Here is a 20,032-nt window from a genome sequence, read left to right as displayed (position 1 = left end):
TGATACATTTCGATTTTAGGAAAGCTTTCGTTGTCGTTCGACATAACGTTTCATATCGTAAGTTTGGAAACATTGCTACTTCTATAAGTTATTATAACTGGTTCATAAACAATTTCATATTCTTTTTCTTCTATGGCACTATGGTCCTTTCAATATAACCTTGGGACTCACTAATGACTGGTTTCCAATCAAACCGATCCTGTGCTTTTATAAACCATTTTAGTGAAGTTTAGTTCAAAAGTAGTCATATAAATCCATTTAATTCATACTATCACGTATAAAGTGTCACAAGACTTACGAGACCTCTTCTGTGAATAATTTTCATAGAATATATATCCTATAATAATGAGTTCTGACTGTCTGCTATTCCCTTTAAAATCTTTTTTACTGTAAAAAGTGTTACTAACTGCCAATATCTCCAGCGAGACATAGCTTCTTCACTGAGAACTGATGAGAATGGTATTATGTACAGCAGTGGCAAAAAAAATCGGACTGACTCTTGTAGCTGATTTCAGAGCCTTGTTCACTCCAGAGCACGATAGACTGATAACTAAGACTTTCGTGGTTCGAATCCTGCCTGGGAAGGAAACTTTTTTTAATTCCTTATTCACATTTATTCCCAATACATTTCGATTGCAGCAATATTTTACTACTTAATTAACTTATTATTCCCAGAACATGAATTTTACCAGAAATCGAAAAGTAATGGGAATAAATTTGAATAAGGAACAAAAAAAGTTTCCTTCCCAGGCAGGATTCGAACCACGAAAGTTTTAGTTACCAGTCTATCATGCTCTGGAATGAACAAGGCTCTGAAATCAGCTACAAGGGTCGGTCCGGTTTTTTTTTGCCACTACTGTACAGTATATCGTCGTTGTTCCTGCAAGAACTCCTGTGTGACAAATTAATCGATTTTCAGATTTTTCTCTATTAAATGACTTAAATAGTGATACGGCAAATAATAAAATCTCCTATATGTAATTATATTTCCTTGTTTCAAAAATGTAAGAATTCGCAGTCTCCTATGTACGGCTGACATAGGATGAATAAATGTGTTTTTTCTTCCTACTGAAAAATGTTATATTTTGCACATAGGAGTTATTGCAGGAACAACGACGATATGAATCCTCTAGATTCAAAACCCACTAAAGACCATTTTATTGAGAATTGAGTTATGCCCACATATTGATTGCTAAGAATGAATTCTAATGATTAATATAGTTTCAATTAAAAAAGCCACTAAATTTGAAGCAAAAGGTTTGTTAAAAGTCATTATTAGGTTGAAAATTCCCTCTATTTTACACCAGTTACTGTCAAAATCCTTTAATTTGTGAAAGTGGATATAGGGGATTTTGAATCTATAGGATTCATATGTATATTTACTGTTATCAGAATTATATATAATTTGTGTATCAATTTTTCAATTATGGTTCTGTTACGCAACGGTATGTGTAAGTTTGTAAGCAAATGTTATATCTTTCAACAATGAATCTAACTTCTTGAAATCCGACTTTAGTTTAAATCGAAGCTAAATAAGGAGAACTGATCGTCTCAAAGATCTTGATGTGATCGTTGACAGTAAACTTTATTTTCACTGTGTCGTTGATTTCATTTTTGTAACCATGCAGTTAGGATGTTATGCTTAATATAACCAAAACGTATATTTTATAGCTGATTCAGTTATTATTTCTAATACTTTACTTTGCGCTAGTGAGACAGAATCTGAATTGTGCACATGCAATATAAAATTCTTTAGAACTGACTGGAAAAAATGGAATATATTAAATGAAAATGCATGTCTTTATAGTAGTAGATGTTCCTTCTTGCTTCTTTTTATTGAAATTTCTTGAAGATAATATAATCTGAGAATTATTTGTATTAGTTTACTTGTTCCAATTATAGGCATGCGAAGTCACAATCTTTTCTACAACAAAAATTATAAATATCTTTTTCCGGGTGTACAAATACATTATTACAAGTATTACCAACTTACACAGTAATTTAAATATTACAGAAATAGCATAATCTTTTTAACTAACTGCTTAAATATAGGCATATATATTAAATATAATTTTGTATAATATTGTGGTTATTGTTATGCCTATTACTGTCATCCACTAACATTTATTATTGGTTACTCGTTGTTGGTTGGCATGTTAGTAGTAATAAATAATAATTATAGTAATAATAATAATAATAATAATAATAATAATAATAGTTAATATTATTAAAAATTTATCATTTGTTTTTTTTCTTTTTTCCGCTTTTCCTTGCTTTTCTCCTTGTTTTTCCTTCCTATTTTCGTTTCTCATTAATTTATTACCGTTCCTCATCTTCCTCCTCTTTTCTTATCATAGTTCATTTGATTTATGTATGAGTGTTTATTTCCTGATTTTATTTCATTGCTTATTCTATTCATTGCTTCCATATACCTTAATTTCTTCTCTATCTCCGTTTGTCTTCCTTTTTTATCTTTTTGATATGCATATTTTCGTTTGTTCTATGATTAACGCATATTTTCACATATGCCTATGCATAAAGAATTATGTTTTTATTTTAATTAATTCTTCTAATTATTCGTTCACCTCTTGCACAATGTTGTTTTCACGAAGTTCCCTCTCGCAGACACGCCTGAATGCACATTTGAGAAATAAAGCGATGGGACTTTGCACGTCACTCCAAAGCTGTTCTCTCGTTCCAGGAGGAAGGGGCGTCGCGACGCACGGAAAGGCTTGACGAGGCCGTTGCTCCCTCTGCCGAGACAGCTCTGCCAGCCATGGACCAGGTCAGTGCAGGCCACGCCCGCTAGCGACTTCAAAGTATCTCAACTCACATATAAAAGCAATTTTGTTACTATTTTAGGACTGCACAATTTACTACCTACTCTGAATGTTTGCATGCCACACAAAGTTATTAAGGAATGAAATATTGATTATAAGTGTTATTCAGTTAGGGAATGCTTGGAGGCTAAGACCTATAACACTTAAGGTATTTGTGTTTGTTGAATTAGTCTGCTTTTATATTAATTATACACATCGGTCGTCAATATTTATGAATTAAAATATGCCGATACATCGTGATGGTTTTTTTCTTATTATAGGAAATAATTATGTCCTTCCAATGTTATTATTATTAGAACTTGCTTTATTTAAAGGCTGCCAAGACTAACAAAAGTGTATCAAATATTCATGAACTTGTATAGATATAAACAAGAAACATGTAACTGAAGAAAAGAAAGAAACCTGTGTTATAAAATAGTTCTTTGATACAAGACTAATATCATAACGTAATTATTTTATAGACTTGAATGCTTTCACCGGTATTGTTGTATTATGTCTTACTTTACAGACTGCTAGTCATACCCGTGCGCTTTGCTGCACTCGTTATAAATAAATATCATTGATTTAAATCGATTATATTTTTTTAAATGCAGCTTTGTTATTATTAGTCAATAATTTAGTTTATTATAAATTATAAGTCGTTCGCTCCTAAATTACTTTCAAAGTTGTATTTAGAACTATGAATGTAACTGTTATCTCTATGCAATACTTTCTGGAGTTCAATTAATTCTACAGATTGAGAATGCCTGATGTACAGTTTGTAGAGATCATGGAGGTCGACATTTTGAACAGCTGCTTTAAACGAAGTGAAGAGTACACAGTGTACTGTACAGTTAAGTGTTTAACAAACAAGTATGAATTTTGTTCTAAGATTTGTTTCTTTACTCATGTAATTTTTGTATTGTTTGTATTACAGTTTATGATATTACAGTACCTACTTCAGAACTTAGTTGATTACTTTTTAATTTTTTCATGTAATATATCAGAACCCATCTTATCACCGTCCAAACGACATTCCACAAGTAAGCACATCAACAATACATTGCTCAGTAATAAGTCCCCGGAGATCATAGGTTCGTTATATCAAACACTCAGCCAACTTCCCTGAACAACCTGTGAAAGTTTGTCGGTAGAGTTCTGGTTCACCCTGTATTATAGGCGTGTTGCACAAGGGTTTAGAATTTCCCCGTAAATCTTGTTGTATTAGCACTTGTATAAGAGACTAGAGCGCCCTTATAAATCGTGTTGCATTATTAGTTGTTTTGGAGATTAGATTTTCCTAGACCATTAAGGACGACGAAGCTGGCACTAGTAACCAGGGGGGCTTAACTCTTATGATACAAGGTGTATCATCATAGAAGTTCTTAGTTTGCCGCCTTGGGGCAGGAAAGTTGCTAGTTGTGTTCCGACGGAGTCTGTGGATCCATGGATTATGGATATACATTCACGGACTCTTGTGTTCCGATGGGAATGATTGGAAAAAGCTGGAACAGATATTATGAATAACCATTATTTAGAGGATTTGCCAGTTTCATAAAAGTGATATTATTATTGAATTATATAATCGTCATTTTGTATAGCCAATTTACAATTACAGTCTGAAACAAAGCAGTTACATTAACCACTTTTGTTCAGTTAGTCATTGATTAAATGTTGGCGATCCTGTTACGTTTGAATCAAATAAACGCACAGGCCGTTGTCGTGAACAGATCGGGTAAGAGAGGAAATATGTTGTCAAAGGTTTTCAGTTTAATGTTCGACCATTATGTTCATGTGAATACTTACTTACAAATGGCTTTTAAGGAACCCGCAGGTTCATTGCCGCCCTCACATAAGCCCGCCATCAGTCCCTATCCTGTGCACGATCAATCCAGTCTCCATCATCACATCCCACATCCCTCAAATTCATTTTAATATTATCCTCCCATCTACGTCTCGTCCTCCCCAAAGGTCTCTTTCCCTCCAGTCTCCCAACTAACGCTCTATATGCATTTCTGGCTTCGCCCATACGTGCTACATGCCCTGCCCATCTCAACGTCTGGATTTAATGTTCCAAATTATGTCAGGTGAAGAACACAATGCGTGCAGTTCTGCGTTGTGTAACTTTCTCCATTTTCCTGTAACTTCATCCCTCTTAGCCCCAAATATTTTCCTAAGAACCTTATTCTCAAACACTCTTAATCTCTCAAAGTGAGAGTTCAAGTTTCACAACCATGCAGAACAACCGGTAATATAACTGTTTTATAAATTCTAACTTTCAGATTTTTTAATAGCAGACTAGATGGCAAAAGCTTCTCAACCGAATAATAACAAGCATTTCCCATATTTTATTCTGTGTTTAATTTCCTCCCGAGTGTCATTTATATTTGTTAGCGGTATTGTTGCTCCAAGATATTTGAATTTTTCCACCTCTTCGAAAGATATATCTCCAATTTTTATGTGTCCATTTCGCACAATATGTTAACAAAAATTCATTATGTGGTATGCATATTGGGGTTAAACATTTCATTGAAATTGATACGAGTAAATCATAGTACGCTGTACCTTTGCGGAGATATGAAAAATACTAATAATGTTGGCATAAGGGATACCTGCAATACCGATTGGGCTGTGCTATATGAGATGTTGTTCCTATTTTTCCACCAGTGCAGTGGCTTTAATATTCGCTCATAAATTTTAATAGTATTTCTAACGTATACATTGAATTGAAGGTCTAATTTATTCGTCTAGAAATTTTTTAAAAATTGTTTTATTTAACGACGTTCGTAACTGCCAAGGTTATTTTGTAGAACCTTAAGCTATAATTGATAAATGAGCTCTATTCAGTCAATACTTGACATAAAAACACAATAAAACATGTTATAACAAGATTTAAACAGATTAAGAACAAATGTTTTCGCCAATTTTGATTGGCATCTTCAGGTCGTGTAGGTCGAGTAGAACATGTTATAATAAGTGAACACTTGGTATATAAAGTTAAAAACAGAAGTTAAAACTATAATATAACTTAAAAACAGTGAATAAAACTTAGCAAAAAGCTACCACGATGTATGCATAAGCACTATGTTAAAAGAGGCTTCTACATACATCGTGGTTGCTTTTTGCTAAGTTCTATTCTCTCTTTTTAAGTTGTATATAATACAACAACTTCTGTTTTTAACTTTATATACCAAGTGTTCACTTATTATAACATGTTCTACTCGACCTACACGACCTGAAGATGCCAATCAAAATTGGCGAAAACGTTTGTCTGTAATCTGTTTAAATGTTATTATAACATGTTTTATTGTGTTTTTATGTTAAGTATTGACTGAATAGAACTCATTTATCAATTAACATTTAACTTAACGGAACCAATATGCCTTTAAAATTACTTAAGCTATAAGCTTAAAGAATAATTCTTTTTTTTTTTTTTTTTTTTTTTTTTGCTTATTCTGGAAAAAATATATATTATTGCTCTAAGGGAGAAACTTCGGAACCTAATCTACAATTTATTCTGCTGAAATATTTGCTGTTTTATGTTAAAACAACTAAATAAAGTAGAGTCGAATTCAAGTTAATCCTTATTTTGTTCTGTTTTCTTTCATATACTTAAAATAAACTGTCTTCACACTGGATTGAATTCCTCATTTTCTTGTACATCTTTTTTTTTACGTCTCTATTAAAAAAATAAATTTATTGATCTTGGAGTTCATTTTATTTTAACTGTTTCTTTTAATATTCGAGACCTAGTATCTTGTAAAAACTATGGAAAATTTCGAAACCATGCTAAGAACTAGTTTTTCTTTTCTCTTTTTTATTTGATCGTCAGAAACCACTATCTAGTCTTAAGGCGCTTGAAGAGAAATGGCAAAGAACAATTTAAAGGAGAAAATGACCGTGAGCTTTTGTCTGGGAACCTCTCATTAAAGGACAGGCATAAATTTGATTTGAAGCTTTTACAGTGATCACGTGGTGCGAAGTTTTTTTTTTCTTTTGGTGGGGGGCTGTTTTAGATGGATCTGTATGTCGGCTCCATCATCAAGGAAGGTAGGAAAAGGAGTTGAGAGCTGTTCTACAGAAAGGAAAGAATGGTACTGATTCTTAAGAGCCGTTACGGTAATAAAATCTAAATTAAAGTTTACACGTACTTCCTCAACGAAGTTACAACTGATTAAAATGGTAAAAGTTTATATGAAATGCTCTTTCTTTCTCCTAGCAGTCCACTTGTCTTTATCATTTATATACCAACTTTGCTATATACTACTGTGTTAAATTCCCCTGTAGTGAATAAATAGTAAATTAAAAAAAATAGCACTTATAATCCAGAAAGGAGAAATTCAGCCCACTCACATTCCAAGAGAATTTCTTCCAATATAAGGAATTGTGTCACAGTCTCTACATGACATCGTATAGCGTGACAAAACACCATTTGCTTCCTAGAAATGAGGGCTAGCTTGCTATTGTCCTCGATAAGAAGCGATATTGTTAGAGGACCGTAGGATCGATCCTGTTACTGCTTCATGCTAGACAGTAGTTCACGTCGTGTTCTAAATTCTCAGCCTCGTTCTAGTGCTTGCTCATTATCATTTCGTTACATCGTACACCTTACTTTCCATCAACGAGAAAATTTTAAAGATTTTTGTATACGTTGATGACAGTATCTGCTTTTACGACATAGGCCTAAATCAAGAATTCAGATCTTGGCCAGTTCGAGCGGAATTTTGTTAGGTTTTCGCATGGAATTCTCGTTTCTCATGACAATATTAAATTTTTATTCATAATTCTTAATTATTATCATCTGTACAAAAGCAACATGGAACTGTTGGGTTGTATCACATTGAAGCGGTGTCAACTACGTAGGAGTTTGTGGCGAGATTTCCACTTGAAAAGCAACCGTACGAAATCTTCGGAGATGTGGATGAAATCTGAACCCTCAGTTAGATAACAATACGGTAAACTATAGTCAAGTCGCTCTTATTTCCGGCAGCCAATCACGTTGCAGGTCGGCTACATTTGAGCCGTTCAGAGCAGAAATGGTGTAAGTCAGAATTGGGTAATGAGGTTTAAAGTAAAAATTCTGTAAAATACAGCGCAAAGTAACAATTAATATTCAATTTATTTAAACTATTAGTAGTCAGTGGATAGCACGAAAGGCATATTAATTGCTACTTTGTGCTCTATTTTACATAATTTTTACTTTAAACCTCATTGCCCAATTTTGACTTACACCACTTCTGCTCTGAACGGCTCATTTCAACGTGTGTGTCTTGTCATTCGCTGCTGATGACCTAAGGCTCGATAAATAATGAATATACTCGCCCGCCATTTTGGTTCTTTCGTTGGCGTTAAATATTAAAAGAATGCACACGAGGACGTTAAACATCATGTCGTAGCTCCTGTGAGAGTCGATTTATTATCATACGGTAAATCGACTCTCATAGGAGCTACGACATGATAATGTTTGACGGTGCGGCAAATAGATTCTCGTCTGGTAGCTCAGTAACGAAAGAACAAAAATGGCGAATGATAATACCTACCTAGACTTTACAGAACCTTTATTTTCTAAGGTGTAAACAAAGAGGAAGAGTCACTCCGGAAATAACAGCGACTCGACTATAACTAATTTTTTTTTAGTAAGGACATTTTATCATAAAATTTTCGTAACACCATCCTGTACAGCAAAAAATCTGTATATTCTACAAACAAAAACTTCCATGAAAGCTTTGACGTTAACAAAAAAATATGTAAATAGATTACAGGCAACCGAATGAGATTCATAAGACATGTACTGTGAGTTACAGATAGAAGACTATGTCTTCTGTGTATATAAAACTGAAGTTTAATGCCATTCATTCATTCATTCATTCATTCATTCATTCATTCATTCATTCATTCATTTTATTCCATAGATCTTACATGAGCAATGAAGCTTTAAGATGTAGAACAAGTCAAAATTTTACAGTATTACAATTACAATTTTTACAAATTTTTACAGTTTTACAATTTAGTAATTTTCTACAATTTTTACAGTTTTGTGCAATTTTTATAATATTTTGGCGAGATGTAGTGAGATGAGGTGAGGTCCGAGGATTCGCCAAAATATTACCCGGAATTTGCCTTTTGGTTGGGGAAAACCTCGGAAAAACCCAACCAGGTAATCAAATCAAAGGGGTTGATGCCGAGGACTCTCCATAGACCATCCGGCTTCAGTCCCATGGCTGTGTATGGATACTGGAATTTAATATCCTCCATGGGTAACATGCCATTGCCTTCTTATATTGTTTTCAAATGGACCTCGACGACAACGCAATTTTAGACACAAGGCACAGGATTTTTAGTTGTTAAATGTCTGAAGCAAACACTATAAGTTGTAGTTTTTGTTAATATATTTAATTTGTATTTTTATGGAATTAATATTAACGGATAAAATCGTGAGACGTGATAGTTTCCAAAATAACAATAGTGTTATTTTAGACAAAACGATTTGGTGTCTCGGAAGGATAGATGCGATTGTGGAAGTAAGAAATTCGGTACTGTTGTCCTGTTCTGTGTTCGCAGGGAACTTTACTGTCGATGTCGGGTGCTGGTCCGGAGTGCAGGGTCGTGATCCCGACATGGTCACATCCTCTCACAGATCCGCATGGCTGTAGCGCACTCGTACGCTCAGATAAAAGATCACAGACCTTCGTAGTGGCATAGATGGCCGCGCACTCAGAAGTAGGGTGATACATGTTATCAGATTACATTCGTCAGCAGTTATTATGCAATAAAGGTTTACATTTTAAAGAGATCATTACTGGTACGTTTCATGCAGTGTCTCCTAAAAATACATGTGATATTAGCATTCGTCTACTATGTGTACGTGCATGCGTGCCGATATGTATTAGGTTAATGCATAAGTTCGTACCATTTTTCTTCATCACAACATTACGTTATTTGCCATTTGTTTGCCATTTGTTATTTGGAGTGTTGTGCTAGTAAATACGGATTTGAAGAACATTTGTGCTATTTGTAGGCCAAAGAACATGGAGTGTCAAATGTAAAAAATAACACTTCCAACATATTGTTTGTTCTGTTTGAGTTAAATAGAGGAGCAAAAGCAGTGGAAGCGACTCGAAACATTTGTGTCGTATATGGGGAGAATGCCATCAGAAAAAGCACTAGAAGAAACTGGTTCTGTCGTTCCAACACACAACATCCTGTATAAAAGTTAGTGTCCGTCCACAGAAGATGATATTAAACTTACTGCTTAAGACTCGTTACATTAGCACAATTCTTCCACTGCGACACCAAATGACTGGCACCGTCTTCAGAAAATCCCTGTGGCCTGGAGGTGAACCAATGTTTAACAGCATTTCGCACCGCTTCGTCCTTGTAAATGTGGTTCCCTTCACGTTTTTCTTCATATCTCCAAGAATATGAAAATCGCATGGGCATAAGTCTGGGCTGTAAGGAGTATGTGTTAATGCTTCCTAGAAAAACCTTTGCAATTCGTTTCTTGTTGATTTGGCATTGTGAGCGCTAGAATTGTCATGGTGTAAAATCACTCTTCTTGTCAAAAATATCAGGCGTTTATTCTTGATGTTTTATCTAACATGCATAAGAGTGTCTGTATAGTGCTGGGCAGTGATAATTTGTCTACGCTCTAGAAATTCCACTATCAATGAACTGCGACAGTAGAAAAAAAGAATAACATGTCTTCCCTGCATTTCATCGCAACTTAATTTTTTTAGGGCGAGTCAATTCTATTAACGTTAGTAACTCGTGTACACATTGTTGTTATTGTTTCTGGTGTATCATTATTATCGTATCAAGTTTATTGAAGTTTTGTTAAGGACTTAAGAAATGACAGTGATAAAACAATATGTTCGTGTCACGGAGTGTTTTGGATGAAGTTAGAGATGTTCTATCAAATTCACTGTCCGAAAAAACCAAAACCACATATGAAAAGTATATGACGTGTTTTCTAAATGGACGAGATTAAAAAAAATTAGAGGCGTGAATGAGGATGTTTTATTAGTCTATTTTTAGGAGAAATCTATAAAGGTAAGCTTACTGTCGTCCTATTCTGAGCTAAAAGCGACAAAAATGTGAACATATTATCTAAGTTTCCTAAATTTTTAGCGTTGTTAAATAGGTAGATCGTAATTCTCAGTTGAATGTGTTAAGTCTTTTCGAATTTCTTTAAAAACGTTGAAACTTATTACATTAGAAATAATGAAATATTCTGTTCTGATTTTACGAAATCATCTGTACACTTAAATTACTTTATATTGTAACTGATATTATTAATTATTGAATAAATTAACTTAACATGGGTACTGGTACCTTCATTTAAATAACAATGATAATACAATTTTTATCTGTTTAATAAGGGAACTATTACCGAAGGGCAGCTATCCTCGTGGGATTTTATATATATAGGCCTATATCGTCGGTTTCTTGGTAAAAGTGACCAAGTCACATTCCAAGGCTTCCAAGCATTATGAAAATTTAAGACATAATTTTATATTAAAAACTAACAATATAGCACATTTATCTTCAAAATAACTTATTACTAACATCTAAAGAAGTACAGTTATCTTTGGATGGGTCATTAAACCTTTAAATGCCTTTTCCAAACAATTTTGCATTTTGGACTTGGTCAATTAATTTCAGGGAGTTACTCTTCGAGATATTTCAAACAAATATATTTAATACAATTTTGTTTGCTTCCTTTTGTAGATAAAAATTGTTTTATATCAAACATTTCATAGCATATTTTGAGAAAGCCATTGATTGCTCAGTCAGCTTAAGAGATCACTGTATTATGGTACAGGATTTTAGTTTTGTCCTTTAAGTGTGCAGAAATTTGATCCGAATAAATGTAACATTGTAAAATTTCTCTGTAGATCGAAAAGTATAAAAGGAACGCGTGTTTTCGGACACTTTCGTTTGAAACGTCGCTTCATTTTCTTAAAAGTTACCTATAACTCTTCTTTCTGACGTTCCCACAATAAAATGTCTGTGTTGTAGTGAAAGCCATTTTACTTTCTTTTCTTGCGACACTAACACTCACTGACGAATAATGTTACAATGAACACAACATTCGACCGATACAGCTGCACTTCACTAACGTACTCGTAGTTGTTGACTGCTGGTAGGATTTTCCGTCACACCTTTCTACAACACTCACGATCTTTTGTGCTCATCTGGGAGCTCCACCGCTCGTTGGATCTCACGGTATATGACATTGAATAAAAAAATGACAACTCAGTGAGAATGACTAACTAAAACGTGAAAACAAAACTTGGGAATGCTAATACTTATGCAGGTAGAAAACTGTGTAGACATTTAAGGATTCGAAACAGAGAGGAGGGTCCTAATTTATGATGTTTGATATCGTCGATGATAATTTTGATGTATTGACTTGTTACATTATGTGAATTTGCAGAGATTCAGAAATAGGTTTTTTATAATAACTCATTTCATAAAAATTACCTAATGTAAAACAGCTTGTTATGACCTGAGTAGTATGAGGTTATGTAAAATGTTAAGTTTATTTCTCCATTTACTGAGTATTCATTATTTGAATACGTTTTAACCTCCTTTTGGCCTGTCAGTGCTGTCAACGTGCCGTCAAGTGAAGAACAACTACTCAAAATGCATTTTGTCCACTTGAGGATAAAATAAAGATTAGAGCGAAATAAGTACCGGTAGCTACGTTTCATTTGCTCTACAATACTTCTTTTTCTTACTTTAAAAACCTAGGATATCTTTCTGTTCAGCTCACTGTGTACTCTGTACCTACCTTGTTCTGAATGGGCACTACTCCTCTTCTCCTTCGGGGGATTTATCTCGAGCAATTCGAACACGTCTCTCGGTTTCCATTATTATCGTCGTCTGAGTAGCCATTGTCCTACAGGTTCATATATGTATATAATAATAATAATAATAATAATAATAACGATAATAATAATAATAATAAAAACGATAATAATAATAATAATAAAAACGATAATAATAATAATAATAATAATAATAAAAACGATAATAATAATAATAATAATAATAATAATAATAATAATCGGAATTTAATGCTATATTAAGGGAAGAAGATAGGTCTACTAAAAATTTGAAATTCCTTGTTTTCTTACTGAAATTTAAATTTTTTTTGTGTACTGAACAACCATATGTATAAAATCTGAAATTGGGTATTAGCTTTTAAAAAAAGCCAAAGGGGGCCAAAGTTGCGAACTAGGCTCATATTTGTAACTATTTACAAAAATTGATATAACTCAGTCATTTTTTTTAATATTTGAAAAAATCTTTTACAATTAAATTCACAAGTCGATATACTACAATATGGATCCACTTGACTTTTAATATGCTCTACAGAAACATTATAACCGAGTTTAGAGTGTCATGGATTTCAGTTTTCGAGTGCACTTCTTTCCATATTATTGATTATTTTCATATTCAATTTTAACATCAAAATTCTAATGAAGCCAAATCTTTTTAAATAGTTTGTTTTAGATCTGTACAACATTTGAGCTTCCTATCATTGCTAGTTTCTGAGTTATGTCAATTTTGTAGTGAGAACGGTGACCAAAAAGCAGTTTACGGAAAAACACAACTAAAGAGTCACTTGATTATAAACTTTCATTTTCCTAAGAAGTAAATATAATTGATTTAGGCCATACACTTCAGCATGTAAAGATTTAATACGTCTTAAAAATGTTAATTTTATGTTGCAAAATACGTTTCGATTAGTTACTGTTGGTGGCGTGGTGGGGAGTTGGTAGCTCGTTGTGTTTACATCACTTGATTACTCGTTACTTCACACGGCTTCCTGCGAAATCGTTCTGGCGTCTAGTAAATACCTTAACTGCGCCCAGCTTAATGGCTGCATCTAAACGTGCTTCCTCAAGCCTGACAAGACTAAAACACCATTCGATAATTCCAGTGACTACACTTCTCGTGTCTTATTTTTCCTTATACGAAATCTGAGGACAAAATATTACTATGTCGCAAAAATTAGATTTCGAGATTATCATAGGTTTTTGAGGTTAGCAATAAATTTACGAGAGACATTTTGCAGAACTCAAATCTAGGGTGGTATTTATTAGGACTATTACACAAATAAAACGAAGAAATTAATAAAACCAAACATGTGCTAACAAAATATAGACTACTATATCAGTGAGTTTAGTTAAGAACTTGGTTATTGCAACCAGATGATATCATCGTTATTACTTGACCTAACTTTCCTATTTTGCTGAGACAAGATCATTCTAGAACACTACAAATTTAAAAGTGTTATAACTTATAAAAATATTACAATATTTGAGGAAGAAAAGAAAAAAAAAACATTACTGCCTCGGAAAAATAGTGCGATTTTTTATTTGTTACTTTGCATTTCCACATTAATGATATTTTGAATTTTCAAGCCATGGTTGTAGCATTATTATTAATAGCTGGTCCAGTGCTATTATGAAAGCAATAACAGTCTTTCTCAAGGCCTGAGGAAGATTAGAACTCACAACAATAATTAAGAAGAGAAGACCCATGTTCCATTCGTAATTAAGGGGATTTAATTAGGAGATTTGAGGATTTTTTTTACCGAAATTTAGTTAATAACGAAGAAGAATAATACGCTCCCATCACAGTTTTATTGGGTTGCCAACTCTTGAAGATGGAAATTCAAGACACATTAAAAAAATTAAAAAGTACATAAACTTATAATTAATTTCAGTGTCAATACACTTGTATGTTGACGCTCAATTAATCAGTTAGAATTGCCTTAGTGTTATTATTTGGTTGTAGCGGTGTAGCCCTATATTAAAGGACATGCCGTAAGTCTGTACAGATTGAAAAGGACATTAACATTGTTTGGAAGAATACTTGTTGCTCCCTTTGTCTTTGTTTATTAGCTCTTTGTTTGTTGAAATATACTCAAAAAATTCTCTACATGACATTAATTAAAGTTCGTTTTTAGTAAGAGTTCTGATTTTACAAGTTCCGGCCTCATCCGGTTCCTCTCGCCAGTTCAGAGATTCTTCATTAAAAAAAACTCGCTCCACATGAGCATTGATAATGCATGTACAATATGTGTTCAGCAATTTTCTTTACGTTTGACATACTACGTGTCTACAGAATAGTGTCCCAGCATTCTTGAGGAGTTGGTAGATCTTTCAGTATCGGCATCATCTATTTCAATAGGCATTACTCTTGGTAAAATGCATCACCATTTTTGAAGTTCAGTTCTATATTAACAAGCAATATATTCACAATTTCAATAAGGACACTGAATGTGAAAGTGTCATTAATGCTTAGAAAAGTTATTTTCTTAAGAAGTGAAGAATAGTAATCAAACCATTTTTGCAAATAGTCATTCAGTGCTTCCTTCCTAAAGAGATACACCCAGAATCACTAAAGTTATTAAAATGTTGATTTACTACCAAGCCATGTCTCCAATGAGCGTCACGAACTCGCTTCTGTGTTCTATTCATCAAAAAGTATATCGTATAATTATAAAATGTCTTTGGTAACCATTGTAAACTACGTTGAATCTCTAATAATGAAATATCAATATGGAATTTCAGAATATAATATTGCAATGAACAAAATTCCGGACATTAAGCATCCTGAAAACAATAAGGGACTGATTTCCTGACAATCCGGAAAACTTCCGGACGGTTGGCAACTCTACAGTTTTAACTTATTCTACATTGTCTATAACAACTGAAGCGCCGGTTGGAACAACGTTGTAAGTTACAAAATTTTCATTCGGCGTGTTTCCGTGTAATAATGTTGTATGTCATGTTACCTTGCTATACTCCTTGGCTTGCAACTGTGCATCAATGCAGTACGTGAAATTTGTCCACTCAAAAGTTTGCTACCCTCATAAGAACAACGTTGTACGCGTACACATTTTTGCAGCTCCTGTAAATTTTACCAAATGTAACTTATAACGTTGTTCCAGCCGACGCTTCAATTATTCAGTCTTTATTGAAAAAAAAGATAAAACTAATGCGAGGATCTTTCCTGCTTCTTTTTGAACGCGGATTTTCTTATAGTGGACAGAACCAGAGTGTTTCCGCTATATTATGAGGGAGAGTTGGGTAGTATCGGACATCGGGTAATAACGGACAGTGCGTTTCTTTCATCTACCAACAGATTGTAGTACCTGAATGACATGGTTACGTTTCTGTATGCGATATCACTGAAACGTAACCATGTCATTCAAGTACTATTATCTGGTGGAAGATGAAAGAAACTCATATTACCCGATGTCCAATACTACCCAACTCTCCCCCCGATTTCCTGTCGAACAATCCTTCCAAAAAAAAAATGCACTATGCAGTGGAACTTTAGTAACGAAAGGATTAAGTTAGAACACGACCGGTTATTCAGAATCGCTCATATGTTTGATAATGATGATGAAAGGGACTTTTTTCTGTCAGTGATCATGATAACACACATCCAAATCAATTTTTTCGGCATTAGTATGCTTAATTTCAGAGATAGCAACGGAAACAAATCTCTTCAATAAAAAAATAAAATAAATGTAGGAAAAAACATGGATGAACGCACATAAGATATAGGTGTGAACATACGTCTTAAGTTAAGAACCAGTTACCAAAATGTACCAACACTTAGGGCCGTATTCATAGCATTCTTAGCGCGGGCTTTCGGTGGATGATCAGCGAACTAACGTTTTTCGTATTCATAAACCAGTGTCAGCGATATGATATGATATGAATCCTGTTTAGCTCGCTCGTAGCGCGGGCTAGCGAAATATCTATGAATAGCACCCTTGGAGTTTATTTCAGTATTAAATAAAAACGAATTATGAGAATGCGAATCTCATTTCGAAATTGTTACGTACCGTATCGATAGTTATTTTCCATTTTGCTAAGTATATCACTGTGAATGAGAGATTATGGAAAGTGGTTGCATCCTGCATTATTATCGATGTTTTTTTTTTTTTTTTTGTATGAAGCGGCAGCCACTCCTAATCCTTCTTCCCGCACGTGCGATGCCAACGCATTTCCGACTGCTCCAATTCCGTGTTGGGTCATTCCTCTCTCATCCATTCATCCTCTTTCTCTGTTCTCTTCCACAAATCCTCCATTTTGTCACATTTTATGTCCTCTTTTGTAGTTGTTTTCTCATCTGTGGCACTATAGGACACTCACTAAACACTCATTATACAGTTTTGAAAGAAAGTAGTAATATAATAATAATAATAATAATAATAATAATAATAATAATAATAATATAAATGAATAAATAAATAAATAAGTAAATATGTAAATAGATCAAAGTAAATAAATGAGTAGATAAATAAGTAAATAAATAGATAAAATAATTAAATAAATGAAAAAATAAATAAATTGATTAATACATTTAATAAACGAATAAATAAATTAAAAGAAAGAATAAATAAATTAAATGAACGAATAAATAAATGAACGAATTAATTAAATGAATATGTGAATTAAGTAATAAATGGAAAAATAAATTAAATGAATTAAAGAATTAAATGAATAAATAAATAAATAAATTGAATAAATGAAGAAATTAATTGAATAAATGAATAAATACTTCAATTGAATAAATAAATTAATTCAATAACTACATTTAATTAATTAATATACATATAGGCTACAGTAGCCTATATTTATTTATTTATAAAATAAAACTACAACTATAAGATTAAAATTTAAAACTATGAAGACTGTGAAGGAGCAAATACAGGGTGATCCAAGAAGATTATACAGTATTGTAGGATGTGATTTCTGGCATCATTCTGATGAAAAAAGTTCATGTAAACATATGTCATATTTTTTTAATTGAGTGAGTTACGCCCTCCTGAATGTTAAACATAAACGTAGATATTATGAAGGTTTAAGCATTTACATTATTTACAACAATGATACTGGGTGTATTATAAATTCATTAAAGAATATTCACGTTATCTGTATTAAAGCCAGTTTTCACAGACCCCACCTTCTGCAGCAATACACGTAGCCGCCCGAGTGTGAAATGCGCGCGCCGCATTCCCTAACTACCGTTGTTCGCAACAAGTTAGGACTCGTTGGTTGTTCGCCACGAATCTCCTCGGATGCTAGGTGGATACGTTGCACCAATTCTTCTCGCGTGTTCACTCTCACATTGTACACAATGACTTTAAACCCTCCCCACAAACAATAGTCTGATGGGATCAAATCAGGAGATTTAGCTGGCCAAGGAAAAGGACCGCCACGACCTACCCAATGGCCTGGGAATCTGTCGTTTAAATAATTCACCACTTCCCATGAAAAATGAGGGGGCGCGGCATCATGCTGGAAATATATTAGTTCTCGTGTATGCAATAATAATAATAATAATAATAATAATAATAATAATAATAATAATAATAATAATAATAATGTTTTATTTTAGCTGGCAGAGTTAAGGTCATAAGGCCTTCTCTTCCACTCAACCAGCCTTAATCAATACAATACATATTTAAATTACAAATATTTACACTACACTTAAAAGGTTCTCCAGCAATATTCTTCAATTTTAACGACTAGTAGACTACATATGTATTTATTTAAATTTAGATAAACCTATAAGGTAAAGTAGTAACTTAATTTATGAGCTAATTTAATTCAATCAATTATAATTAATTTAATATTTGAGATAGCTAGCAAAATGCAATGGTATGGAGGTAATTCCTCTCGCAAAAATTGCAAGTATTTTTGCCCCGTAAGACGACCAATTAAATTAATGTTAATCAAACCATACCACACGTTGCAACTGAAGCGATCCTGGAAATTACGTACCACGATATCGTGGGGATTTTCCTCCGACCAAACATGTGAATTATGCATATTGAAAACTCCACCGCGGGTAAACTGAGCTTCGTCACTAAACAAAATGAACCGATGCAACTCAAGATCACCATTTATCCATGCACAAAATGGCTAAAGATGTTGAACTCGCTGTAAATGATAGGGATACATTCCTTCATCATTCAGTGTTCTCCACACCCTACTTTGAGAAACACCTAGTCGTCTGAATTATGCTCCTGGTACTAGTACCTGAACTTTGTTGTACCATATGAAGAATATTTTCGCGTTCTACTTCATTCTCGGCAACCGACGCTCATATGCCTTCGCAACACAGGGGACTGAACAAGTGACTCAAACGTCCGAACGAAAACACCTCGTGACGGCGTTACGGTAGAAAGAAACGCGATTTTATCCAAAACTATTTAAAATCGGATGTATGTACAGTAGCCTATATATGAACTTTTTTCATCAGAATGATGTCAGAAATCACTTCCTAGAATATTGCACAATCTTCGTGAATCACCCTGTATATTGTGATATTAGTACCATCTGGACCACAGGAATGTAAAGAAAGGATTGAGAAATTATTCTAAACTTTTACCAGGAAAACATATAATAACTTCACTACAAAACTATAGCAAAATTAGGACAATGGAAATAGGAAGGAAGGAAAATAATAATAATATCAGACTTTAAGTCTGAGATGACACAATATTGTCTCATTGTACATTTTATCGTTTCGTAATAACTATAAAGTTCTTTTTGTTATCATTATCAATTTACCTGTTATATTTCTCTTTGCCTCAGTTACATAAACATCACTATCTGGAGTTCGATTTTAATCGAAGTTGAGAAATGAACAGAATTCTGTCTCTATTTATGTTATAAGATATTGATCTTATATTATGTAAACTTTTTTTAATGCTGATCAAAGATCACATAAATAAGAGTACCTACACATAACAAAGTGCAAAATGTGATGGAAAACGTGTTGATAGCGAGTTGGTAACACGCGTAACCGAAAAGATAATGATGGAAATCATAAACTGAAGAGATGTGTTTATTTAGATTATTGTTAAACTTAAATCTGTAATAGAGAATAGAAAACAGATTCTGATACCACCAAACAAAAGGAGGAAATTTGAAACTATTATTGCGAACTATAATTCTACGAATTTAATTCCAAAAGATTGAAAAATGATAAACTTGTGTTACCAAACATAAGGGTATATGTACGTGAACGACCACAAAATGTAGGCTTCAATTTCCAAAATTTTATAAGGAAATGAACTCACAATTGGACAAAAATTACAAGGTAGCACAACAAGATTTATTAGAGCTTAAATATCTGATAAAAATATAAAAAAGGTTACTAATAATATTTTT

At 33.3% G+C, this 20,032-nt stretch overlaps 1 protein-coding gene across 1 annotated transcript in view; it reads left to right on the top strand.

The window, feature by feature from the left end:
• The window catches only part of LOC138706049 (choline/ethanolamine kinase-like), a 110,316-nt gene that overhangs the window by 36,599 nt on the left and 53,685 nt on the right, over positions 1–20,032 (top strand). Inside the window, exon 2 of the mRNA XM_069834952.1 lies at positions 2,702–2,785. Coding sequence (XP_069691053.1) covers positions 2,702–2,785 — 84 coding nt within the window. The remainder of the gene's footprint in view (positions 1–2,701; positions 2,786–20,032) is intronic.

Source organism: Periplaneta americana, chromosome 9 (genome assembly GCF_040183065.1).
Source record: "Periplaneta americana isolate PAMFEO1 chromosome 9, P.americana_PAMFEO1_priV1, whole genome shotgun sequence".
Taxonomy (NCBI): Eukaryota; Metazoa; Arthropoda; class Insecta; order Blattodea; family Blattidae; genus Periplaneta; species Periplaneta americana.
This window is presented reverse-complemented; position numbering and strand designations above follow the sequence as displayed.